The 26,425-nt window shown below is 46.0% G+C and overlaps 1 protein-coding gene and 1 long non-coding RNA gene across 2 annotated transcripts in view; one reads left to right on the top strand and one right to left on the bottom strand.

Moving 5' to 3' along the window:
- Positions 1-26,425, top strand: part of LOC117183983 (uncharacterized) — an 80,570-nt gene that overhangs the window by 28,411 nt on the left and 25,734 nt on the right. The gene's annotated exons all lie outside the window — the stretch shown is intronic.
- sob (sister of odd and bowl) lies at positions 3,967-7,100 on the bottom strand. The gene is made up of 2 exons (XM_002132662.3): positions 4,814-7,100; positions 3,967-4,717 (listed from the first exon to the last, which is right to left on the bottom strand). The coding sequence occupies exons 1-2, from the start codon at positions 6,163-6,165 to the stop codon at positions 4,267-4,269; spliced, it is 1,803 nt and encodes a 600-aa protein (XP_002132698.2). The 5' UTR covers positions 6,166-7,100; the 3' UTR covers positions 3,967-4,266.

Here is a 26,425-nt window from a genome sequence, read left to right as displayed (position 1 = left end):
TTGCCGTTTCTGTTTGATGATTATGTGTAGTACACAACTCGATGCGGCGACTGCTCCGTGCTACGTGCCGCGAACTTGTCAAACAAGCCCTGTGCAAACACTCAGAGAGGGAGAGAGTGGCAGACGTTCTCTAGAGAGAGAGTGCAGACGAACGGATGGTTGCACTGATGATTGTCAATTATACGAGTACTCTAGGGCGTACAACAACTCTAAATATATGTACGATTATAGCTCGTATACGTACGTATACGTATATATAGCATTTGTTTGCATTTGCGCCTGCCTGCAATAAAATCCAACAACCGACAAACGGTGCAACATCAAGGCGCAAGGGCATATTTGTGTGTGTGTGTGGATTGTGGGGTATGGATATGCCATGCGTCAGTACTCTGCCGCAACGTGAGAGCTAACTCCCAACTCTGTTTGGGGCCTGCCTGCCCAGCCGTCGGCAAAAGTGTCCCATCCAATAAAATCTAATAACCACTTGGGACGCAATTCCTCCTCAGCCCTCAGTCCTCAGTCCTCTGGCTGTCCGCTGTGGGGAGTGCGAGTGCGGCTTCTCCATAGACCCGATGCGATGCGAGATAAGCAAGCTCTATCTATTCACTTGCACGATTTTCGGCAGCTTTTCTTCTGTATGATGACATTGGCACAAAGACCGCTTCGCTGGCAGCAGCAGTCTTGGCATTTCCAGAAATTGAGTTTTCCATGGTTTATGATCTTGTGGCGGCTGACGAGGGCTTTGAAGCGTGACGGAGTCTAGAATTGGGGATGGGGACACTGCATTCCTAGAGAGAGCTGTGATGACTGAATGGGTGTTTTTTTTCAGGGGAGAATTCGGATAATAGGGAGTGGATAATAGGGAGTGGACAGGAAGTGGTTGAAGATAGAGAATACTTTCGATGTATCCAATATACATCTATCGTAAAACTTTCTCCTATTTTAACTCCCTCACATCTCTATCCTCTATTCGACACTCAACCTCACTTCACCTCTTAGCTAAATCTCTCAATGGCTCCTCCAAGAGGCAACAAATATGTCTGCAAAACCTTTACGATATGGCACCTAATTAGGCAGAAGAACGCCACAGAAATTTACGCTCCGCCAGAGGATGGTCCGACCCAGAACTTTGGGACGCCGGCGGCTGCATGGATGGATGGGATGGATGGGATGGATGGATGGGCGATCTACTCGTGTACGGGGCATGCATCAGCGCTGTGCAAACATGGATTCGTTCCCATTGAGGTGCCGATAACCCGCTCCGAGTTATTGGTTGGGGCATACATCAAATCATAAAGCAAATGGTGCCGACAACTAACTGGCCAGAGTGCCGAAATGGCCAAATAACCCGAAGGCAACAACCAACCGACAGCCATGACATTTACATTCACATTCACCCCAAAACAAGAAAGAAAGAAAGAAAGACACAAAATAAAGAAGAAAAGAAAATCAACGACCAAACAACCGGCGACAACGAGAACGTTCCGCATTTTGCTTTGCTTTGCGTTGCGTTGCGTTGGTTCCGGGAAACGCAACAAAATATTTCTCTCTCTCTCGCTCTCTTTTGCCAACAAACACCTTGACCAAAGATCCCCAATGGGATTCCGACTTCAAAGAATCTCGGAACTGCAGAGCTTCAGAGCCCCAGAGCTGGCTGCCACGCCTCGACACTAGACAACTACATTGTTGGGTGTTTGGTTGTTTGGTTGTTGTTCTCCTTCCTGTAAGTGTTGCAGATCGAAGCGGCTGTCGACTGTCGGGTGTTGTTGCTGCTGATGGGCTTATTAGAGTTAGTCAGCTTTTCGGTGCCTCAAAGCGAATTTAGTACGGAGCCCCCTTTCCCCCCTACCCCCACCCAAAACAAAACAACCGAAAACGAACAAACCCCATACCGAAAACCAAACCGCGGGACCATCTACGGGCTGTCCCTTTGGTTTTATGACGACAATGCGTTTGCTGTCATAATTATTAGTCAAACACAAACAATGAATTTCATAATTTTCCCATCAATACGAGTCCGCTGAAAATGTTGCCTCGAAAGCGTTTAAACATCCGCCTCGCCCGCACGCGCCGCCCTGGCAGAGAGGAGCAAGGCAGGAAGAAGGAGGTCGGAGGATGGAGGATGGTGGACGGAGGACTGAGGACGTCGGACTAGTCTCTAGAGTGGACGCACTGCGCACTCTCCCTGTGGAAATGAAGCCGTCGCGCATAAAGTGTGAAATTGCTGGCAATTCGCAGAGACGCTCCATTCTGGCTTTCGACTTTAGAGACTCTGCTCTGCTCATCTCTGAAACTCTGTTTAAGGCCCAACCTAATGGGTAGATGTAGATGTTTCTCCTCCTCCATTGAATAGAACAATATCCGCGCAAATATTTGCAGTGAGCAGCAGGCAGATCGTGTTGAAAATGTTGAACGTACTATGGGCTCTTGGTCTTGGTCTTGGTCTTGGTCTTGGTCTCTTCGCTTACCATAATTGTTGTTTGATCGTTGTAATTGGTTTGGCTGTAGCTGTAGCTGGAGCACAGGAAATGCAGCAGTGCAGCAGAGACAACATTGCAGGCGGCTTTACATTGATCCGTTTAACGATTGACAAACGTGGCCTTAAAAGAAGAACGGAACGAGGTCTGGAAAGGGGGGCTGGACTCTGAAAGTGGAACTGGACCTGCGACTGCGACTGCGACTCCGACTGGACCCCGGGTCGGCGTTTTGCTTTTGAACTGTTGTATGTGTCGTTATGGCCGCATCTTTTTGTAGTCGATAATAAAAATTGTAAACTTTGTGGCAGTCCGAGCGGATGGCCGGACGACCATCTGTCTCGATGGTTGGTGCTGTTGCTGTTGCTGGAGCTCCACCCTTGTTCTTGGCCGGACAGCCCACTTTTTGCTATAAAATTTCCAAAGACTTTTAACGGACACACCTAACAGTGTAGGGATATACGAGTACTCCATGGGAAATTGTGTTCTCCTCTCCAGATAGGATCTCCATCGGTTTACGGACAGGAATCGTGGGTGGTCAAATCAGTTGATAGCGCCTGCCCTACATGCTTGTCGCTCGCCTTGTTCAACATTGTTTGACTTAAGACCGAGATAATGATAATGAATGGAAAAAAGGAAGGTAACCAGGAGAGTGGTACCAAAGTATCCTCCCACACCAATAGACACACATAGCTGGTGCTCCCCTTCATCCTCAAACTGGTGAAAAACTGGTGGGAAAAGTAGTCATCGACGACGCGTCGCATTGTCTCGCCCTGGTTGTTGGTTGTCATTCTTGTTTGATGTCGTTGTCGTTGTCGTTTGTTGTCAAAGGCTTGTTGTGTGGAGATCGGAACGAGTATACGGTGTTCAGTGTTCGGTGTTTGGTGTTCGGTGTACACCTTTAATGGTACATTAATTGCCCTTGTTGGCACTTGAGTGATAAACATCGGTACAAATATTTGATTTTAGTTTTCTACAAGTGGGTAAATAGTGTAGCTACAACAGAGGAATCAGAAGAGGAGTCCGTCCAATGAAGTGCGTTTGGAGTAGGAATAGGAATAGGAATACATAGGAGTTGCAGTATGGGTATGGGTGGGTAAACCATGAGAATTTTCCAACTAAATTTCAAGGAATTTCTCATTTTCGATTCAGAGAACTTTCCAGATTGAAGTGGAACAGTTTTACGCACCGAAAGGATGTTATCGGTATCTGAAAAAAGAATTTTGAACAGCCCGTAAGGAAGACTGTGAGATCTTATGGGGTTTTGTACAGACCATGAAATTGTTTCAAATTGATCCATTTCAGGACTTTTTCTTTTTGTATCCTTCAATTTCATAATTCTTATGTAGTCTTGAAAGAGCAATCTTCCTTCAATAACATCATTATTAAATCATTCAAGGAAAACTTCGAGAAGTTTAGGTGCAGATCCATATATGTCTCCAATTCCTCATGATTTTTGATTGATGCATAAAAAAAAATAAACCATTCCTTGTAATTTTACTTTTCATCTATTATCATTTATTCGATTGTACAATAAGAGTTCACAATTTCGCTTAAGCACTAGACATATAGTAATAGTATCGATATCGAGTAGTTCCTTATAAAGTCAAACTTTGCTGCTAAGCTTACGTCACAAATATCCGTGGCTTAAACCTGTCTTACGGCTAAACTAAACTGTAAGTTAAATGCTGTTAGCTGTGGGGGGACTTCGTGGAGGGACTCGTGTGTCATGAGAGCTGCAAATGAGATTATCTTAAAAGTGAGTGGGATATGCTCTGAGAGTGGAGTTGGATCAATCGCTGACGGCCACCAGATCCCTTGATGAGGAGGAGGAAGTGGCTGAGGAGCCGCCCGCTGCGCCAACCAAAGGTAGAGCCAGACCCATACCCAGATCGGAACTAGAGCTGGAGCCAAGGGGGCCGGGGCCGGGGCCGAATAGATCACTCAGATTGCCACCCACACCGCCCGTGGCGGAGAGATTGTGGGTGAGACTGTGCCGCCGGAGATCGCAGTTGCGGCGAAAGACCTTGCCGCAGGAGGCGCAGTTGTAGGGTTTGATATCCGTGTGGGTGAGGAGGTGGGTCTTCAGGTTGGAGCGCTGGTTGAACGATCTGTTGCACACGGGGCACTTGTGCGGCGACTCCTCCATGTGCAGGATCTTGTGGACGGCCAGAGTGCGGGACTGACAGAACCCTTTGCCACATTCGGCGCACTTGAAGGGCTTCTCTTTCGAGTGGATGTATCTGTGAGGGCGAAAGAGATTCAAAGATGGGAATAGATGCTAAAGCTGGATGTTTTCCCCTATACTTGTATTCTAGCAGTGGATATGGTGTACCTACCTATGGTCCCTTAGATGATCTTGCCGCCTGAAGGCCTTGCCACAGATATCACACGAATAGGGTCGCTCGTCTGTGTGGGTCCGTTCATGGATCAGAAGGTTGTACGACTTGGTGAACTGTCGATTGCAGAACTTGCAGATGAACTGCTTCTTGGATCGCTGTGCGGCCGCTGCAGCCGCTGCCGTGGAGCTAGCCCCCTCCTCCACGGCCCCACCTCCGGCCATCGATCCTCCCCCCATCACACTCATCTTGTCCTGGTACATGGTGGCCTGTAGGGAGTGCAGCGAGGTGTCCGCTTCCGCCTGGCCAAAGGTCGTGGGATTGAAGATGAAGCTGCCATAGCTGCTGTCGAGATCCCCGGCCTCGAAGGACAGCGCATCCTCTCCATCAAGCAGGGGCAGATCGCACTCGGCGGCCAGCTCTGCGGCTGTTGCACAGTCGAGGGCCGCTTGTTGATTGGCCGCGGCCGCAGCGGCGGCAGCAGCTGCTGCCACAGCAGCACTCACAGTTCCAATCGAAGGCAGTGGCAGGCACTTGGTGGCACATGAAGTGTGGCTGTTGCTGCTGCTATTGTTGTTGTTGTTAGAGGTGCTGTTGCTGCCACTGACGGGGGAGGAGGAGGAGGTGTTGCCGGTTGCGGCTGCATTGCTGGGCGGAACAGCAGACCCCACTGAGGAGCTCGATGAGCAGCTTGACTTGAGCTCAATGCTGGCGATGTCTATGAGACTCGGAAGAGTGCTGCTGCTGCTGGTCTCTGCCTCGTTGTGGCAGCTGCTGCTGCCAATGCTGCTGCTGTTGCTGCTCCCAGCCCCAGTGTTGTTGTTGCTGTTCTGATTGTTGCTGAATCGAAAGACATCCGATTTGCCGGTGAGCCGCTGCAGGGCCAAGTAGGATTCTAGAGCCTGGAGATTGAGGGCTGCCGCCGCCGCGGAATTGGCCGGAAGGAGGGCCGCCTGCTGAAGGCTGCTCACCATCGTGCCCTGTAAAGAGAGCACCACTGCAGCCGCCGCTGCAAGGTCATTGGTGGCCGCCGCGGCTGTGGCAGCGGTGGCAGCCGCCATTGCGGCATTGCTGGATTTTGTGGCAGGCGCAGATTTGTTGGGGCTGGAATTGCTGTGGCTTTTGTCGGATTTGTTGTTGGAGTCTTTCCCAGTCGTGGGGGATTCCTTGGGGCAGCCACTGTGCCCCTTGGATGTGGCTGTGGCCGTGGCACTGCCCTCTAGTTCCACCAATTCATTGACTGCCGCCTCCACAGATGTTGCACTGCTCTCCTGCATATCGCTGTTGCAGCTCTTCTCTGTTGCCGCAGCAGCAGCGGCAGCAGCAGCACTCAAATGCTTAACTGCATCCATAAAAAAGTCGAATCCACGCACACACACAGCTGGATATCGGTGGAGTCTGTGCCCCGTGGGCTTCTTGCTGTTGCTGCAAAAAGATGCAACCCTTTTTTTTTATTGTTTGGCGCACCTACGCAGGTTCCTCGGAGCTGGGGCTGCAGATGGAGATGGAGATCGGATCGGTGCTGGAGCTGGAGCTGGGGAAGAGCGCGCGCGTCCACATGAATATTAAAAACCACACGCCATCATAAATCACGTCTTAGTCACGCTTTCAAAAGTCATAAAAATCGAATTTGACGTTGGCCAACCACAGCAACAAAAAAAAAACAGCCCAAAATGCACAGAGTCTGTCTTCTGGGGGCCAGTTTTTTTAGCCGGGCCAAGAGCATGCAGGTCGATGAGGAGGCAGCAACAAATTGGCGGTAGACACAGGCACGCTTTAGGACTGATGGAATGATGCTTGAATGCTGGAGACTGGAGACTGGCACACGCGTTAATTCAGAGGTGATTTGCCACCAGAGCAGATACGAAGAGAGAGTAGTAGGTGGGTGGGTGGTTGGGTGGCTGGGTAGTTGGTTTGTTATCGTTTACTAGCCGGCTTCCGTTTAGTTTTTTTTGCGCACTACACTTCCGCAATTTCCGACACACACACGGATCTAACTCGATTTTTGTTTGCTTTGATTGTTGGTTCTCTTCTTTATCCGCTCTTCTTCTTCTTTTGCGTCTTCCTTATCTGTTTCTGTTTCTTCTTTTTCTTTTTCTGCTTCTGTTTCTTTCTGGCCGTCTGATCAACCGTCGCTGCACACAATATTGGTAAAAGATCTCGGAATAACTAAAAGTCCATTGCTCTGCGGACGGTGCGCGGACCTGCGCTCACTTGTTGATCCGTGGCTCTCACCAACACTGAGGCAGCAGACACAAGAGAGACAGAGCGAATGAGAGAGTTCTGGAGAGGATCGAGCCAGAGAGAGCGACGCGTCCCAGCTGCGATTGTGGCGTAGAAAGAGAACAGCGATCAGTGGGAGAGTAGGAGAGAGCCAAAAGCCAGGTGCAAACACGTTTATTCATCTCTTGAGCACCTTTAAGAGAGAGAGAGAGAGAGAGAGAGAGAGAGAGAGTGAGAGATCTCTCTACGATCGTTTGCAAAACCGGTTTTGTGGCGCCGTTGTGGTTAATTTTTTGAGTGGGTGTTATTTCCCAATTGCCTTGGGAGGGAGTTGTCTTCTGCGCTCTCACTCTCTTTCTCTCTCTCTCTCACTGTACATCTCTCTCTCTTTCGCTCTACATGCAGCTATCTCCCTCAATCTAGTTTGACTATTTACCTTTATGTTTATTATTTTTTGCAGCAATTGTTTATGACTTTTCCTATGAATTTAACACTTTTTTTCTTATTGCGAATTTTTTGTTGGTTTAAAATATTATTTTAGTGCCAAAATTCAGGAAGATTACTATTTAGATTGTGATGGAAAAGATGATTTCGATTTAGAGAATCACTTCTGGAATTTTCCTTTAAAAAAAGTCGAAATATTATCATTTCTACATCTTTAAAAGTGGTTCTGATCGTGAAAAACAGAATATAACATGAAGAGTTTTCAGCAATGATCCCCTCCAGCTTCAATTCCAACGAAAAAACAAATGTTCGGCGTTTATAAATGGGAAACCAAAGGATTGCGATCGCTAGATAAAAGAAAAACCAGCTGTATTCTATACAAAAATTGAGGTAAATGAATTCTAGGAAACAAATATGAAACAATAAAATAATAGCCTTTTTCGAAATTAAGGACCTTAAGAGCTGTTCTTCCATCTTTACCGATCTTTAACTCCTTGACATTAATCCACCACTCTCCACCGATCTCCAATTATTTAGAGTTATCCAAATTCTCGTTCTAGAGATCTTCAACTGCCCGAAATATTCCCCTCAGTGTACCATGAAGTACCTCAGTTGCACTTGCAAATTGTGGCCATTAGTCAAAGCGTTGATTTCTGTTGCCCCAGGCCGAGCCCCTCCACCTTCCAGCATACTACCATAACAATTTTGACTGCCGCCCCATCTCCATCTGCAGTTGATTGAAATGATTTTGCTCGCACGCCATCCCATGGAGATGGAGGAGAGGAATTCTCGTAAAACACACGCCCCACAGAATGGCAATCCCCAATCCCGATCCCCAATCCCAATCACAATTCGAAGCACAATCCTCAGCGTTGCAATCCGCGTACCAACTGCAATCATAGGCCACAAGTGCAGTCTGAAACCTGGCTCTGTAGACCAACATTTCAACTGTCAATTATTTCTTTATGCATAAAACTTGAGACAGAACGAAACGGTACGGAACGGGACGGGACAGGCTGCATTTTAATGCGCTAAACGGCGCAAGTAAATGACCAATAATCATGGGAGCTGCTGCCAGCTTCGGCTGCCGGTTGGTCAGCATCCAACATCCAGCATGCAGCATGCAGCAACAGCTCCAACTTCAACTCCATCTCCATCTCAGGAACCGAGTGCAGTCCAGGCCGAGTGCAATTTATTTCTACATTAAATTGCAATTTGGCCAAGACTCAGACTCTGTTGGCTGTGGCTGTGGCTGTGTGCACAGTTTTCTACCATTTATACAGATATTATCATGATTAATAATGCTCGAACATGTCATATGCTCGTTTCGTGTGTGTTTGATTGGAGCGCATTAGGATCGCAGTTCATAATGATCCGAATCAGAGTCGGTGTCTGGCACTGGCTCTGACTGGGGGCTCTCGCTGGAATCTCACGGTAGCAATTATGTCGCTTAGTGCCCATCAAAACGATGATGATTTTCATGAGCTTATGCCCTGATCTCTACCTCTACGTTGTCCTGGCGCATCGGCACCGTCGTCGGCGGCGCCATCAAAAGATCTTGCCATCGCGATTGCACATTCCAAGGTAAACTCCATCGTATTGACACAAGCTTCCTTTAAATTCGTCGTTATATTTCGATAGTCTCGCGCTTTTAAATGCTCGTTTCCTGTGCCGCCTTAAGTCCCAAGATCCAAGATCCAAGACCCAAGCCTCGTCAGGGACACGATCAATGATTGCCAGGAAAACCAAGTCCAAGTCCAAGTCCCAGTCGCAGTCGAACGATCCGCGTTGTCTGTCTCTCAAGGCAAATGGTACATGATTTCAAATTTCAAGTACCAGTTTACATAAAGATCGCACAGGGCTAAGGCTAGCTTCAAAACCAGTCCCCGTCCCCGTCCCACCCCGTTCACCTTTTGGGCCGTTCTGGGCGAGGCGAGGGAATTGCCTTAAGGCCTTACAACCATCTGTCACAAGGTCCACATCCAGCAGATCCCAGCAGATCCAGGCAGAGATCCCAGCGAGCATTGAGATCGGCAATAAGAATGCGCTAAACTTGATTCCTGCGCCTTCGCGAGTGAAGTCGCGAAGTGAGCGCCGAGTGCGCGCATGCGTGGGCTGGAATTACATGATCACGATCAGCGATAAAACTTGATGTTGTACATAGCCTGCAACATGGGTGCAAGAGACACACAGAGAGACAGAGAGAGAGAGAGAGAGACCCATCCCATCCCAATCCCAGAGCTTCATATGGCTCTGGCCCCCAAACAAAATGTCGCAAAAGTTGTACAAATCTCCCCGATCCTCTATCCTCTTCTGTTGGAACAACGGGACACCGACAAACGATCGCAGCTGAGGATCTTGGTGCCTCGATCATGGTCTTGGACTTGGCTCCAAGTCGTGTCAAATTATTGATTGCTGTCTTTTAATTTGATTTTGATTTTTCCACCGACTCCACCGCCAGCCACAACACCACGCTCTCGTTCTCGTTCCTGTCATCTTTCCGATCGACAGTACGGACGAGGGAAATATTATTAATCTGCTGCTTTGATTTGAAGCGACACACCACACGATCGTGACAAAGAAAAGTAAAAGTCATAACACACATCTATGCCCCGCCGATAAGAGATCTCCAAGATCACCCGCTTAACACTGATCATCTGGGCAGGACAGGGGCAGGGGCTCTAGGTCTGCCTTGGGTCCATTGTCTTCGAATGACTTTTTATAGGAACTCGGAGGTACACGGAGTAATTATCAGGGGCGTACGTTCGGTGGTTTCTTTGGACTTCTTTTTGGGATTCCAGAGAACAGCAGACGGCAGCAGAGGCAGAGTGCCGCTCATTAGCCGCAGGCGTTGCCGCTGATTGGACCAACTAATCCCTGACGCCAGCCGTCAAGATTAGGCGTTCGTTTTCGATTTCTGTTGAAAAAAAAGTCAGGCGGTAGTACCCCTCTATATTTGTGGCCGGCCAACAATTAGATGCTGGGGACTGGACTGCTGCTTTTTATTCCACTTTTTGACGCAGATCTCTTATCGTTTTTCGTGTTCAATTCCTGGGGAGGAATTGACATATCTTTTTTGGTAATTTGATCTATTGAAAAGACCTCGCCGCGATCTCTGTTGCTGCTGCTGCGGCTGCTGCTGTCCCGAAGGTTGACAAACAATGGTAGAGAAATCATAATTACAATGGATTAGGAAATATTAATATTTCTTTTTCATCTTTGCCGTATACTCATACGAGTACATTTGTATGGGTATTTCTTCTTGTTTTTCGGGGTACTTGAAATCTTCGATACTTGTATTGTATTTGTGTGCTGTTGTTGAGGTTGTTTTATATATTGACATAGTTCCTGAGAGGTGATCTTGAGGCAAACAACAAATGAGTTGGCGCATGGACAAAGATCATCTGCAAATATGTGTGGTTAGGGCAGGAGAAACAAAAAAGAAAGAAACAGATTGTAAAGAGAACAGACGAGAGAGAATGTGGCATAAACTGGGATAATCATTTTGGGAGGGTCTTTAATTAGGGTTACCTGCTAGTTTCGTGTTGAGTTTGTGTTCGAGTTTGAGGCCATTTCAAAGATTGTATGTTTGAGATGCAAACGTTTATTTGTCGTTGTAGTGGGTATAACGGTCCTTTATACTAGGGGGTAAAAAAAATGTGCCAGAAATTTCAATGGCGCCACACATCTCTCTTGAAGAACCACAAGTCGATCAGAAATGCTTGCCAATTTCGGGATGTGTTTCAGCCACGTCCAAAGTGATTATGCATCACACTCTATCAGGGCCGAATCCGAATCCAGAGCCTTTCCCACACCCAATACCGACCGAACCGAGCACAATCCCAGAACAGTGTGAATGGGAAATGTTTCTCCCCCGAACACACACATTCCATGAATGATTTGCATGCCTCGTAAGCGACAGAGCAGAGCAGAGCCGATCCGATCCGAACCAAAACCGAAGAACGGACGACAATCAAATCGAAACCATCTGGTCGAAGGCCTCCTCCGTGGGAATCAGTTCAATATAATTTGCATGCACAAATAAGTCGAGAGTGTGGTTCGGTTCGACTCTCGATTGGGTCGAGGGTCGAATGGGGCTCTGTTTGTCAATTAATTGCAACAAACGGAGTAAAAATCGTAATGCAGCCGAAGACTCCAACTCGTACCAAATTGTTGCAATTTTCTCGCGGCCTGTCGCGCCCCCGCCCCTGTCCCCACATCCACGTCCCTCAGAAGTCCGAAGGAAGTCGAAGAAGTAGTAAAAGACAGACGGACGACTGCCGAATTATTGAGTGACTGTCCGAGTGACTGTCCGTTGAATGGACTCCCCCCCAAACCCAAAACCGAGACCTGAGTGACGGCCGATGCCTTTCCGTCTTGCATCGCTGAATTGGTCGCTGGGGCATGTGTCTGATGAACAAACGGTTCGGTTCTCTCCTCCGTTTTCGGCCAAATGCTCCAAAGGCCTCTAAATGGCCAAATTGATGCGCGATGCGATTTAACGTTTCTTTGATTGAGCTAATGACAGGCGACTACGTGAGAAAGAAATGTATTTCAATTTCGCATTCGCATTGGGTCACCTCAAATTGCTCGAACCTCTAGGGTGGGTAGATCCCCTTATCTACTCGCATAGGGAAGGGAGGGTCTATCTGAAATTACTCGAGGTGTAGGGGGAAGGCGTAAAGCACCTGCTGCACTCGGTGCTGAGCTTTCTTCGAGACAGAGAGGAAAAGCAAACCATCTAGAAGCAATTTTCTGTAACAAATTTGAAGAATGTTGCACACCACACACAACAATTTTTCCATAAAGATCTGATACTTCTATAATTGTAATCACAAGGTTTTATTTCTATAACGATCTCGCGACCGAGTCTGATGGAGAGTTCATATGCCAATGGTCGGCCTGTCATCCCTACCGGATATGATATAATAAATTCCAGGCTTCCATAGCCAGCCTTCTACAGGATTGTATTATTTCCCCAAACAAATCGTCACCCCCTATGGTGTCTTATGATTGTTCTATTGGCAACTCATTTCCTGCTGCCGTCTGCCTGTTGGCTCCTTCCTCCTGCCCCCTTTCTACTCCTCAGAGAGCGCCAAAAAGCATTCACTTTCAATTTCTCAATTTTCTGAAGCAGGAGTCCCAGAGGAATCGTCCAAGAGAATCCCTGAAAAGATAATACACAAATTAATATAAAACGCTGTCTGACTGTTGGAGGCTTTTAATCATTTTTATCTGTGCGCTCCTGACCAAAGTAGAGCACAGTCGGCCGGCCCTCAAGTTGCAAGGAAAGCTGTAAAGCGTGGCAAATATACGCTTAATTGGCTGCAGTCGCAGGTTGGGACTTGGACTCGAGACTGGAAGACTGGAGGACTGGAGGACTGCGATTCTGGCGGAGGTCTCCATGGAGGAGACTCTGCAATAAAATGCAAATTAAACGAAAGAACCAGCGAAATACCGAGACGTGGACGTGGACGTAGACCCAAAGCACAGACCAGACTGACTCTCGAGCGAGCGGGCCCACATTTATTTACTTAGAACCTCCTGCTGTGCTTCCGAATTAAGTTTAAGCCCAGAGGCTAAAAATGCAAAATGAGTTTTACTAATTTCTTAACCTCGTGATGGACACACGGCAGAGAGGAATGAGAGGAGCTGGAGGAGGAGTAGAGTGTATCAGAAAGGGTTGCCTTGGCTAAACTGAATTTTAATTCCTGCATAAATCGATTTTAAATGAGATTTTGAAACGAAACCATAATCAAAATGTTCACGGTCCATGCAAATTTCCGACCAAAGAGATCGCTCTCTCTCTTGTTCTGCCTGTGTTCCAGTAGCCCAGCCTCCACTGTGGGTTCCTCCCACCTGACGACTGCCGAAAAAAAGGGGCCCCAACGCCCGAAGGACGTGTGTTGAAAGTGGGGCGTGAGCCGTTTAGCAGCGCCTTCAGTGTGTATGCAAAGTGGTTCCCTCCTGAAGAACAGAGCCCTCGGTTCTGGAGATGTGGAGGGTTCGGTTCCTCTGAAATGAGTTATGAGTCGGACCTCTGCCGACTCGGCCGTCCGTCTGCCGCTTGCAACTCCATCTCCAACTCGTTTGCATATTTTAGGCCACCGTTTAATTAAAGGTTCCACAATTCTTTCTCCCGAAACATTTGAAAGAGGGCACGAGCACGAGGGTCTCTCGAGAGCGAGACTCGCCCCATTCCGTGGCACTTGAGGCACACATCAAGCACCACCTTGAAATGTGGAGTGTGTTCGGTGTTCGGCATTCGGCATTCGGCGGCTTTTTGTGGTATCTTTTTCTCTTGAGAACACGGGCCTGACAGGGCCCCAAAGGCAGAAGGCCTCTGCTCGATGATCTGGCCTGTTATTTCAACGCATACTTGCGTTGCTTACTTCTTCTGATATTTCAAATCAATAATGTTTCAGCTCTAAATAACTCTATTGTGTGCGTGCCCAAGTTTTCTCGGAAATGGAAACTCTTTTCAGGGTGCTGCTGCTGATGCTGTTGCTGCGGGTGTTCTGGGTGGCTCAATACAATATCGAAAGAAAGCGCTGCGCCTCAACAGCAGTATCTATCGGCTATTAGCGCTGCTGCCTGGTGTGCATTTTATTGTCTTTGGCTCATAATTTATATGCCCAGCGACACCTACCAATGGCCCGGACCACTGCCTGAACCTGTTTATCACACACATTAGATCGGTGGGCAGCCAAGACCCTAACCATACCTGGACTGTCTCTCTCTCTAGAGGGCCCATCAATTTTCAGCTGTTGCAGCTGCAACACCAAGTTCAAGTCCAAGACGACGACGACTGCGACGACGCCACCCGATCAACAAAGATACACCTTTTATCCAGAGAGTGAGAGAGAGAGAGAGTGAGGTAGGTGTAGGGATACCTCTTTTGTTCGCTGCTCTATAAATTCAAGTGGATATCAATAATAAATTTCACTAATTTCTGTCATTCCACTCAAGTGCCACAAGACCAGATCTTGGTCTTTCCTCTATGAGGTCTCCTCCTGCTCCTCCTCCTCCTGCTCTCCTCACCGTTCGGTTCGTTATGCTTCTCCATAGACCCAGACCCTTTAGATCGTATAAACCCCCTACCATTGTTGCCGCCTGTATGTCTGTGTGTTAATGTCTTGCTTTTAACCACTTCATTGTTCGGGCGTCAAAGGTTAAGAGTCTCTGTCTCTCTTCGCTCGGTTTGGATCGGTGTTCGAGTCGTTGTCGGTTGTTCGGTGTCTGGTCTGCAGCGCCGCCAGCAACAACCTCATCCTCACCCTCACCTCAACAGAGATCCCAGAGATCCGAACACACAGCATCAGCATCTCCTCTCAGATACTCCAATACTCAGATACTTTGCGCTTTTGTAGTTACTTTTCTTGATTTTTTATTATATGGTTTTGTTTCCAGTTGTGTTCGTTGTATGTTGCGCACATTTTCTCCACTCTTTATCTTTGTATTATTTTCATTTTTATACACATCATTTGATTTGATTTCATTTCTTGGCTATGGATTCAGATTGAGATTCGGATTTCCCCTCCCTTCCCACTCCCCTTCCCTTTCCCGTTCCTCTTTTCTTAGTTATTGTTGTTATACCTAAAACGCCCCAATGCGATTGTTTCCAAAGTTCCCATTGATTCCCATTTGATTTTTGTATAGTTTCCGAGGGTTCTTCTCTGTATGAATGGTGAATGCCATTTGAAAGGTGGTTGATAGATTAAGATGAAATGGTAAATGAAATGGTAATGGAGGTGGTTTCTGAGTAAACAACAGTTTCGGTCAAGTGTTATAATTCCTTGGGAAGGGGATCTGCATGCGGAAGATCGGTGATTGGAATGCCTTTTGGATGGATGATGGATGGGTAATGTTATTCAATCAATTAATACAAGCACCACTTGAGGGGGATTCTGTTTTCCAACAGAAGTTGTCTAAACGATCTTTTCAGCTATTGTTGTATAGTTTTTCTAGATCAAGTGTTCCTTGGAAAATAATGAATCAATCGCATTTTCTTCTACACTAAATCAGTCATATCCGTATGCGTTTGTGTTTAATTCGGAAAAAATAAATATAGAACAAAATTACCATAAATGCAGGACTGCAAAAGACTTCTACAGAGGTCCAGTAGGACAACAACAGAAAAGCCCAAAGGAGCAATTGAAAGTGGACTACAGGAAGATGGTCTAATATATAATGTAATATAATGTATCTATAAGCCTACTTTAACCTTTAATTGTTGGATAATTCTGTAAAAAAAAACAACCAACCATGGCCCATGCTGTTAATGTGGTCTGAAAGATAAGAGTAGCCACAGATCGAGAATAACTAATTTTGTTATAAAATAATTTAATAATTTTAGTACAATTTTGAATGTTTAAGACAGCCCTGTGGTTTCTGCTGCCTGTTTAAAGATGCTACTTGTTGGGGGTGGCTTAAAATGGGCTGAATAAAAACAGATAAATTGTAATAATGATTCAAAAATCCACAAAAACATTAAACATTGAAAATATATTCCAAATGTTTATTGGAAACATTCAAATTATTTCCTCCTCCAATGCCGATTGCCGATGCCGGTTTGTCTACCAATTCTGTCTGCAATTAAAAAAAAAATCAACGTGAGTCGAATTTGAACACCAACTGGAGTTTTTGGAATGAATCCCGCTGCCAAAATGACCAAACGGTTTTGGACTTCAGTTCTTGAGGATGATGATGATCATCAGCCTTACCCTTGCTACAGTAAGACCCCGTAAACAATGGATTATCTAACCACTTCACAATGTGCGTGAAAATACACGAGAAAAAGAAGAGCAGACTTAAGAGAAGACTGAGAGACACTTGTGGCGGAGTCATTGGAATCGCATGGATCTTCTGGCCGCGTCAGCATTTCCATTGTCCGGCGATAAAGGAGTGGGAGGGGGATATCTGAGAGCCCTTACAATGGCAAACAATTAATGTAGCTCATTGTTGTCGATCCGATGTCCATTTTAGTGCATTACGTGAAAGTATTTTCCCTCTTTCTCTGCCGAACGACACTCGACAGAAGTCAATTCTAATCGAATTGTTTTCCAAATAAAGGAATCCAGCATCTAGCGGGGGGGAGAGGCAAGGATTCGATTCTTTGGAATCGAATGAATAGCGCAGGGAGCGACACCAAATTGTGTTGTGGGAACTTGAAAGATCTCGGGATCGGGGCTGTCGATCGGATCGCCGCGGCGGTTCCCTCACTCTCGATCTCACTCTCCCGTTCCGTTCTATGGGGCTATAATGCCGTAATAAACTCAAGTGGAAAAATTGCGGCAAAAGTCTTAAGCGCAGCCACTAAAACGTTTAAATCTTTTGCGTTCTTTCTGGCCAAGACTAATGGCCAAGCCAATTTGTATATGGCCAAAGAGTTATCTTCTGAGGGGGAAATTTTTCATCAAAGCAAAGCATTTTTTGGGCTCTGTTCTTCTCAACGCATAACACAACCATAAAATGTTGTTGGCCATGCAATTTTGGTGGTAGCTCTCCATCGCTGTGTCCCATGTGAAGCGTTTACGTGTTGGCATCTGTCGGAAAGACAGACAGACGATGTATCCCAGGGATTGGTCCGGGGTCCCAGTTCAAAGAAAGCTGGCTTTTACGCATTCTTTCGACCCTCCAAATTACAATATTATTATGTATTATTGTGGCGTATGGTCTTTCCCTCTCCCTCTCTCTCCCTCTCTCTCTCTTTCTTTGAGCCAAATCCTGAGAAATTTGATTGAAGTTTAAAAGGTTTAAAAGCTCAGCCAACTACCAGTTTGTGCGATTTCAGTTGCCATTCGCTTTATTGCCGGCATTATCATCATTGGCTCAGAGGATGCTCCTCTTCATCTGAATGTTGGTTGTCTTTCACATCAGACTGTGAATTTGAATACTTAATCGCGTATTTATGGCTGGAGGAAGGCAAGGAGCCAGAGACAGAGTCAGAGCCAGGAGCAGGCCCAGAAAGGTCGTAGTTCAAGCGCGTGCAATGGTCGCAATGTGAATGGACTTAGTTTTGATTTCCTTAAGAGAAAGGGGTTACCGGGAAGAGTCAGATCGAGGGCGCTTACAAGAGTGGGAACTGGCAACTTTTGTATAGTCCATTTACATGCTTCGTTAATGGAAAATCAGGAGCTTCATGTAGAGGCATTTATTTTTCTTAAAAAAAGGACCTTTGCTTTGATCCATGGAGGAAATTTAATTAAGAAGATCTTTCATCATACATCTTTTAGACTCTTTCAAAGGTCATCAATCATTTTTACTATGGATACGGAAAAGAATTTTAGGATAGATAGACTTATATGCTTCTGTTGATTTCAAATATAATATTTTTCGGAATGAATCTAAATAAATTACTTTTCTGATCGGAAACGCAGGTTTGGTAGATTCATTGACAAGTACCTCTTCCACAAACAACATCTTCTCCCATTTTCCTATCAAATATATTTTGGTTATTCCTATTGGGGGCCACCCCACCCCCTACTCTATATTAATGGGAAACTTTGAGGGCCTGATTTATGTTTACCACCGCATGAGTCTATATATCACACCATCCCGTATTGTACTTCGATATATCTCTCATCCATCAGCCGTGAAATATTGCTGCTCCTCTGCCGCCGCCTTGATATCGGAGCTCCCCCGCCGCCACCACCACCACCACTGCATCTGCCACCTAGCCCGATAAATTCCATGCCCGAACCCGATGATATTATCATTGGGCCACACAATGGCAAAAATACACAAAACAAAAAAACAAAAAAAAAAGAAGAAAAATATGCCGATAGAGAAATTTATAGCCACCCATAGACATCGACATCGACATCGGTGTGGATGTGGATATGGATATGGACCCGTTGAAATGATATGAGAGTTGTGGCCATTATCCATAATCTCATCTACGTGAGTGAGCCCCAATAGTTTCGGTTTCGGTTCGGTTGTAGTAGGTTTTGTGGCTGTTATGGCCAATTAAATCGGGCTATTAGCGGCCGCCAGAAGTGCGAAGCCCCTGAGAAGAGAGGCCGTGTCTCAGTCCTGATTGTGTGGCGTTTGGAAATCTGTTTTATTTTTTTATTTTTTAACATTTTTCCCCATTTTTTTTGTGTCGTTTTCAATCATATAAAAAAGTTGAAGAATATCACCCGACTTTTACCGTTGTTTTTACGAGCATAGTACTATATATCGTATCGAAGACCCCGCGGATCCCGATGCCCGAATCCCGTGTCTAGGCTATAAAAACCATAAAAGAACTTCTGCATTTCGATTGAGGGGGGGGCGCCATTGTGGTTCGATCTTCACAAGTGTATGCGATATGGAAGGAGCCGTAAAGTAGTTAAGTGCCCGAATACCCGGATAACCGAAAGGTTTCATTCCATTCCATGCTGGAGGAACCTTCCTCCATAATGTTATGGTAGCCAAAACGCTCCAAATGGCAGTTGCGTGATGCCACCACAAAATAAAGCCAGACAAAAGGTACCATTCCCATTCCCATTCCAAATATAAAATCCAGAATCTGAGCCCCACCAAAATGCCGTCCATCAGCAGCAGTGGCTGGCAGCGGCAGCGGCGGCAGTCGGATCATCAGTTAAATGAAATGATTGAAGCCCGAATTGAAGTCTTTAGTCAACGGAACACGCAAAGCAACAATTGGCTGTAAGGAAGGAGTCTTTGGGGTATTCTCCCCATACAGAGAGAGCGAGAGAGAGCGGAGGCGTCTTCCCCCAGCTCCATCAGCTGCCGTCGCGAATCTCCGCCAGACAGACAGACAGACACTGATAGGCTGTCAATAGTTGTGCCCCGGCTATGCTTCATTAATCACAACATGATGCAAAAATTTCTTTGGAAGCCAAACCCCAGCGCGGCTTATGTTTTAATGCTTAAATGTGGGAAGGTATATTGGACAGATGACATAGCATGTCCTATCCTTGTACAACAAAAACTTTTCTCCATAAAGGAAGGTAAAACTCTAATATGATGCTAAAGTTATTCACGAAATAATTCTCGCGCAGAAGTTCCACAAAATATGTTACTGATTTACTACATATATGCCATAAAATAGTAATTGTGTAGTGTCAATATTTTCACTCTTTCTATGAGATATAAGGATGTATTTCATACACCCAAAATAAGTCACAGGTATCCCCGAGATCATCAATGTTCCGTGTAATGTTCCAGCTGGTCGCATGCAAAAATTGCGCATACGCCGCATTGACCTCGCCCTGCCCGGGCCTCTCTCAGGCTCATAATAATGCAATATCACTAATTTATGAAGCTCTGGATGGAGACGGAGCATGATCATGGTCTGATGTGGATGTGGCTGTGGCTGTGGCTCCCTTGCTGTGTCGCTGTCGATGAGAATCGAAAAAAGCTCATCATCTGCAGAAGAAGCCCCAAAAGAAGCAGCCAGCAGCTGACGCGATGGAGGAGGCCTACGAGGGAGTTTGGGATGTTTGGATACATCGATCGCCTTCGATCCGCGCGGATCTCTCGACAACTCTCAGTCGTCGGCGTATCTCATGTGCGGCTGGGGCTCCGAATGCGGCTGCTGCTCTTGGAATGTGCAACGTCATTATTTTCATGATTGTTCAGGTATTCAAAAATGCTCTCGGGGTGCCTGGTGCTGGTGCTCCATTCGTACGGTTGGTGGATCGGTGTTCGATCTGTGGATCTGTGGTGGATTCGACGATGTTCAGTGTTCCATCGCCATGTACAATATTTTCTTTAGTCAATCGAAGTTGTCGATGTGACTTTTATATGCCACTCAAGTGTTTCTCTTCCCCATGTTGCCTCTCTCCCTTTAGATGTTGCTGTTATTGCTGTTGCTGTTGGTGTTGCTGTTGCGTGTCTATCAGCGGTGCGGGTGTTAAAGACCACTGAAGACAATTGTTATTTTTAATATCATTGTTGGCATGCTGCCCGTCCAAGCCATGAGTATTCACTGTAAAAGTTCCCTCTCCATCAGCCTCCATCTCCATCCCTCCTCCACTCCACCTTCTGCACTCAGTCAAAGTTGGACTCTGTTATTGTAAGCCATGTCTAGTGATATGATTTTGCATTGTGTATTGTGTAGTATTTTTTCGGTCGATTGTCGGTTTTCAGAGAAGGCCGCCGCCACCACAGCCGCCGCCACCGCCACAGCCACAGCCGCCTCCAACGATGTCATGGTTTGGGTTTCTTGAGATCGTTTTTGATGGTTCCTTGAGAGAAAACTTTGAGCCATGAGTAATAGGAAAGCGATGTGAGATAGAGTGGGAAAACTTGGTAGGTGCTTTGTTCGGCAATAACAATATTAATAAGAAGATGTTTAAACAGGGAATTATGTACAAATCTTCTTTTGTATTCAGTTTTCGGAGAAATGAAATCCATGATGGTCAAATTTTAACATCCAAATAATGTTAAATAGTACAGAAAGTTTGGGTATCGAGGTTTTAATTCAAAATAATTTAAAAATATCAATTTCCCGTTACTACCTCATTCAACATACATACATACATACAACCGCATTCCACCTCATGTTCCAAATGATTCAATATAAAGAAACTTGTTAACTAATCGTCATCACCTCATTGTCATTGTCATTGGCCTACACCCCGTACCACGTACCCATCCACAGACGAGACTCTTTGTCTGGGCCAAAATAAACTTAACGATGATTTCCTCCCTCCAATCCTCCATCCAAACCCAAGTCGAGGCTTATCTTCCGAAGAACAAAACCCGAGATCTGCTATGCTAATCGGGTCGTACATTTGAATTTGTTGAGGGACCACCCAACCAAAAGCAATTTGCATTTGCATCATCAAACATAACAGATCATGATTTCAATTCGAATTTCATTCCTATTCCAATTCCGTTTCCAGTTTGGAAACGTTTTGAGTTTCGAATTGAATTCATTGTCAAGTCTCGCATCGAACCGTTGAATCGTTCTGGAGCCCCCAGTCGAATGTCTAATTAATTGTCTGTTGATTTAGTTGGCCATTAAAACGCGATGCTAAAACGCCTCCGACTTTAGAGACTTGTCGCCCTGGCCGACTTGTGGCCGTGTTGCTTGTTTTATTTGTGCATACGCATTAAATCGCTATAGTTCAGTTCCAACAATCAAAGAAACCCAAAAAACAACAAGAAATTCTAGAAGGTGGTCGACGTTTTGTTGCCCTCGAATAATCTTTCGTTCCTAGAAAACCTTATGGTCATATAGTCATAAAATTGTTCTAGCTTTTAAGGAATTATAAAAAACAGAATGCAGCAGCAGATGTACTTTGACGTTACTGAAATACCTGGCAAACATCTACTTATAATCGTAACACCTCTAAAAGTTTAAGGGTATTCAAAAACGCATCATCCCGAGAGGTTGGAAAAAGAGAAGAAAAAAATTTAGACATTCCCCCGGAGACTTGGAGACTTGGAGCTGATAAACTGAAGTCATTGCAGGCGCAACAACATCAACAACGGCAATGAAACTGCCCACACAGAGAGCCGTAGCACTGCCACCACTAACCACCAGAACACCACTAAACCAGCACCACCACAAAGTGGTCAATGATGATGATGGTGCTGATGATGCTGGTTGCCTGGCGATGGAAGAGGGACTGAGAGAGGGATCGCCAGCCGATGCCACAATTATCAAGTGTGAAAACCAGCGAATAACAAATTAAGCGAGTGATACGATGTCTTTCAGAACCACAACCAGAACCAGAATCGAACTCAACTCGAACCTGACACTGCAAATGTATTGAATGTATATGGACAAGATTGTCCCAAACCCAAACCCAAACTCACAGAAAGCCAGAGACAGAGGCAGAGCCAGAGCCAGAACCAGATGCAGACGTAGATGGAGACCCAAATCCAGTGCCAGACCCAAGGATAGGGACTGCCAACAGGGGACACAGTCAACGAGACAGGCACTACTCCGATATCAGTTTTATGGGTGGCCCACATGTCGAGGGCCATAAAGTAGAAAATTATCACCTTTTAAATTGAAGAATCCAAACAAATTGAAACGGATATCGTGTTTAAGTGCTATCGACATCACTTCTATTAGCCCTGCGACCAGGGAAGATGTGTGTCTGACACCCAGCCACGGCCACGACCATCCCCAGTCCCAGTCCCGGCCTCAGACGAAGACGAAGACTCGGACCATTGGGTTACATGACTCCTCATCCATGTCCGCATCCTTCTTCTCCACCTCCTGCCCCATGCGACAAGCCAATTAAAAATATAAAAAAAAGTCCAACAGAAGTATAAATGTTCGCTAGTGGAAAATGAACGGACTAGAAGGTACTTCTTGAATGGAATATTTGAATAAACTTTTCACAGACTGCATCTCACATTGATATATCTTTCTACAAAACTCCAGCCTCTAATCTCCTCTGATATAGATTATGACTTAAGATCAGCTTTAACGATCATAATGAAAGCAACTAGACGCTTCGAATGATCCTTAATCAGCACAGAAAATTACTCATCTAATATCTAATATCTACAGGATAGATATAGGATCCCATTCTAGCCTTGATATATACTTATACTTATGTATGTTCGCACAGATCTTTTTTCTCTCAATTGCTATAACCCGGTGTTCCATAATCCAATGTACCCCATAGATACCCCACAGGGTTTCAGGCATCACCGAAAGCCAAGTAAAAATGCGTGGGTTTATTCTCTAGTCGGATATCCAAGATCCACTTGGGCATGAGAGCTGAATGAGAGCTTATTCCTCTTCTTCTTGGCCAGCCAGAGCCCCATTAGCCACAAAAGGTGTAGGCCGAAAATGCTCTCAGCCGGGGCAAGGCATCAAATTCGCAGCAGGAGAGAGGACAGATGCAGAGGAGCAGCAATATTTGATTTGCTGGACAGTTGGCAACTGCAGCAGTTGGCAATTATTGCATATTACGTGGATAGTTGACAGTTGGGAGAGACGAAAGAGAGAGAGAGAGAGAGAGAGGAAGAGAGCATTGGGGTTTGATTACGCATTGAACTCTGGGGCTAGGCCTAATTGAACAACCTACCACCTGCCCTGATCTGAGGTTTACTTAACGTAAAACTAAAGCCTCCAAAAACCCTGATCAGCGATCAACGGCAGCTTCGAAAAGCAAGGAGGGTGGGGATCTGGGATCAGGCAGTGTAGACGGGGGCGGACGATGACGATGGCCAGACTGGCAGCAGTCGTTTCGTCTCCCTCTCCGGCTCCCAGCTCTCCACCATAAAGGCACTCCGTGGGAAATGGCGTGTGCCCTCGAGCGTGTGCCGACCAATTTGACTCCTCGCGAACTGGAAAAATACGAAGGTAATAATTCACAAAAAAATATTTGTAGAAACTTGCATGGGAACAATCGCGTTGGACGTTGATTTCTCGAAAAGCGTTCGCGTTCGGGTTCGGGTCTGGTTGGGTCTTGCCTGGTGGCTGGTGGCTGGTGCATGGTCTTGGCCATGCCCCATGCCTCTGTATGCTGCTCATTTTATAAGGCTCCGACACGGTGCCAGGGCTGCACAAGCTGCATCTTAAATGCCGAATGCCGAAGGTGGAGCCAGCTTTGGGGCGTGGGCATTGAAGAAGCTTCACTCCGAAGTCAAATTATCGAGCACCGAACATTATTTAGACACAATATCTGCGTATCGAGAGCTCTTCAAGAGAGCTCTGCATTTAAATTCTCGATTTTATTTTCGCCCAAAATTCGTACTTCCAGTCCCTGTTCTGGCCACACTTGACTCGACTCGAGTTTCGAGCGACTACCAAAGCTCATTGCCACGCCATGTCTGTGCCCCAACACGCCCCCGTTTATGTCCCAAAACAGTCTGCCCTCTGTCCTTGCAGCTACCCCTCTCTACTCGGGATTCAGAGCGCAGTCAGCCACTGACTAAGTGCGAATCTGTGGCGCAATCAGTTGACTCGGGACGCGGCACTCGGACTCTTGGAGCTGGCATAGTTTCTGAATTTATTTCACCAGTCCCCCAACTTTAAGCCCCGACTCTCGATATAGCCCGACCCCCAGACGAACAGTCAACCATTGGAGGGAGGCTCTCGGGTCAGGCCACGACCACGTCCGCACTGATGTTGATGATGATGATGGCGGTGCTGCCACAGTTGCAGCCACAGTTGCTGCTGCCACAGATGCTGCTGCTGCTGCTGCTGCGGTTGCTGCCGTTAAAGAAGGCGAGTAGGTGGATCGTACGTTTGCTTACTAACTGCCGTGGTCAAAATGTTTATCAACTTTAATATTAAATTGTATGCCCGGGCCAAGGCGGACAAATCCCCCTCTCACGACAGGAGCGGACTTTAGCGCTTCAGGGGGATGCAAAATGTTGGAATATTTATGTTATAAAGAATTTTCGGAAGTTTTTAGTTGCTTTCTGAAATTTTGATAAGTTCTGGAACCTGTAGAGTCTATATCTATAGGGAACTCAGGGACATATCCCTAAGAACAGAAGTTTATTATATTATGCTAACTACAGCTGTCTATACGATTGCCTTTGATTCCTGATTATTGATTGATATTCCAAGTCTTCAGGGTATTAGTTTATGGAATGGCAAATAGAGTTATTTAATTCAAAATACCATTCGTTTTGGGACACTGATTTTGTTCTTAATATCCAAACGGCTTTCTAAGCCAAGTTTACCTTCATACATAATTTCAATTAGTCAAATCTGTGAATCCTCTCCAGGCCATGGCGGATCCGCTCCTGTCTTCCAGCCTTTTAGTTGCTGGTGGCGTACACTCTGACCGGTCGAGAGGTTCGCTGGCAGCAGAAGGCAAATGAGGGGGAGGATGAGAGGGGTGTCCTGCCATAAAGCACGCCGCTGCCTCGACTGCCTACCGCACCGCCCGCAACGCGCCTGAGCAATCAGAGATGTGTTGTGGCCCGTTTGCTGTTTGCCATGGCCTGTCCAGCCCCTCAGCTTCAGTTCCAGCTTTAACTTCAGTTGCAGCCCCAGCCGGTCGGTCAGCAGCCATGCAACTCCCCCAGTACCCCCGAATGACCTGCCTCCACTCTACTGGACTCCAGTCCAATCCACTGGACTCCACTCCACTCCACTCCACTCGAACCGAGACTCGCGCGTCTCCGCGTGCAGCTTTCGTGCTGCATTTGGCCGGCGGCGAAATTTGTCGCACGTTGAGTATTTTTAAACCATGAGAAAATCCTTTGGCGCTAATAGCCCGAATTCCTTGTGCTTAACATAAAAATCGCCTCTTGTACCCACTACATCATGCAATATGGTCTTGAAATTAGTTGGGAATTGGCAATGGAGTAAAAGGGGATTGTGCTTAAGGAGAGAACCCCAGCTACAACCCCAACCCCCCATTTTTAGCATATGTAAGTGTGGGGCTTTTATTGCCTTCTTGTTGCCTATTCCCATAATCATGTGAAAATGGCTGAAACGGTTCTTCCAGATGAGAGTCGGACAATTCTTGTTCTCTTGCCTGGAGGATCATTCATATTTAAAGAAAGATCAATGGGATTTCAGCTCGAATATATTGGAAACTTCATGGGAATTAGATTCATTCATAATTGAAGAGAGGTCTTTAGTTTTATGGATATACTATAATGCTTGTCTACGTACATATGTATGCCATAGATATAGTACGTATCCTTCTAACGAACGCTCAATAAAAATGGACCTGGGTAAGTGCTATTTCTCCTATAACGGATATTGATCCTTTATGATCAACCTTCAAAGCAAGGTTATACTGAATTGAATTAAACTTTTCTTATAAAAAAAGATCAATAAATTACCAATTCTTCGCTGGAGATCCCCAACTTCTTCCAGCCCCAGACCTAAAGCACTTAATACGAAATTTGCCAAATTTTCAACGCTCTTCCATCAATCGAGCGGTAATTACCATATCATAATGATCTCACATCTCTGCCGATTGCCGATTGCGACACCGTATTGACCGTATTGAGTATTGTTGTTAACAAATTAACGTAGAAAGCTCAACGAACCCGATG

This window comes from Drosophila pseudoobscura, chromosome 4 (genome assembly GCF_009870125.1).
Source record: "Drosophila pseudoobscura strain MV-25-SWS-2005 chromosome 4, UCI_Dpse_MV25, whole genome shotgun sequence".
NCBI classification, from domain to species: Eukaryota; Metazoa; Arthropoda; class Insecta; order Diptera; family Drosophilidae; genus Drosophila; species Drosophila pseudoobscura.
This window is presented reverse-complemented; position numbering and strand designations above follow the sequence as displayed.

Bases quoted from the DNA above. Each gene is read 5' to 3' on its own strand.
- sob (XM_002132662.3), bottom strand. From the start codon at position 6,165: ATGGATGCAGTTAAGCATTTGAGTGCTGCTGCTGCCGCTGCTGCTGCG. The intron at 4,718-4,813 runs GTAGGTACACCA...TCGCCCTCACAG, and splicing joins GATCATCTAAGGGACCATAG to ATACATCCACTCGAAAGAGA.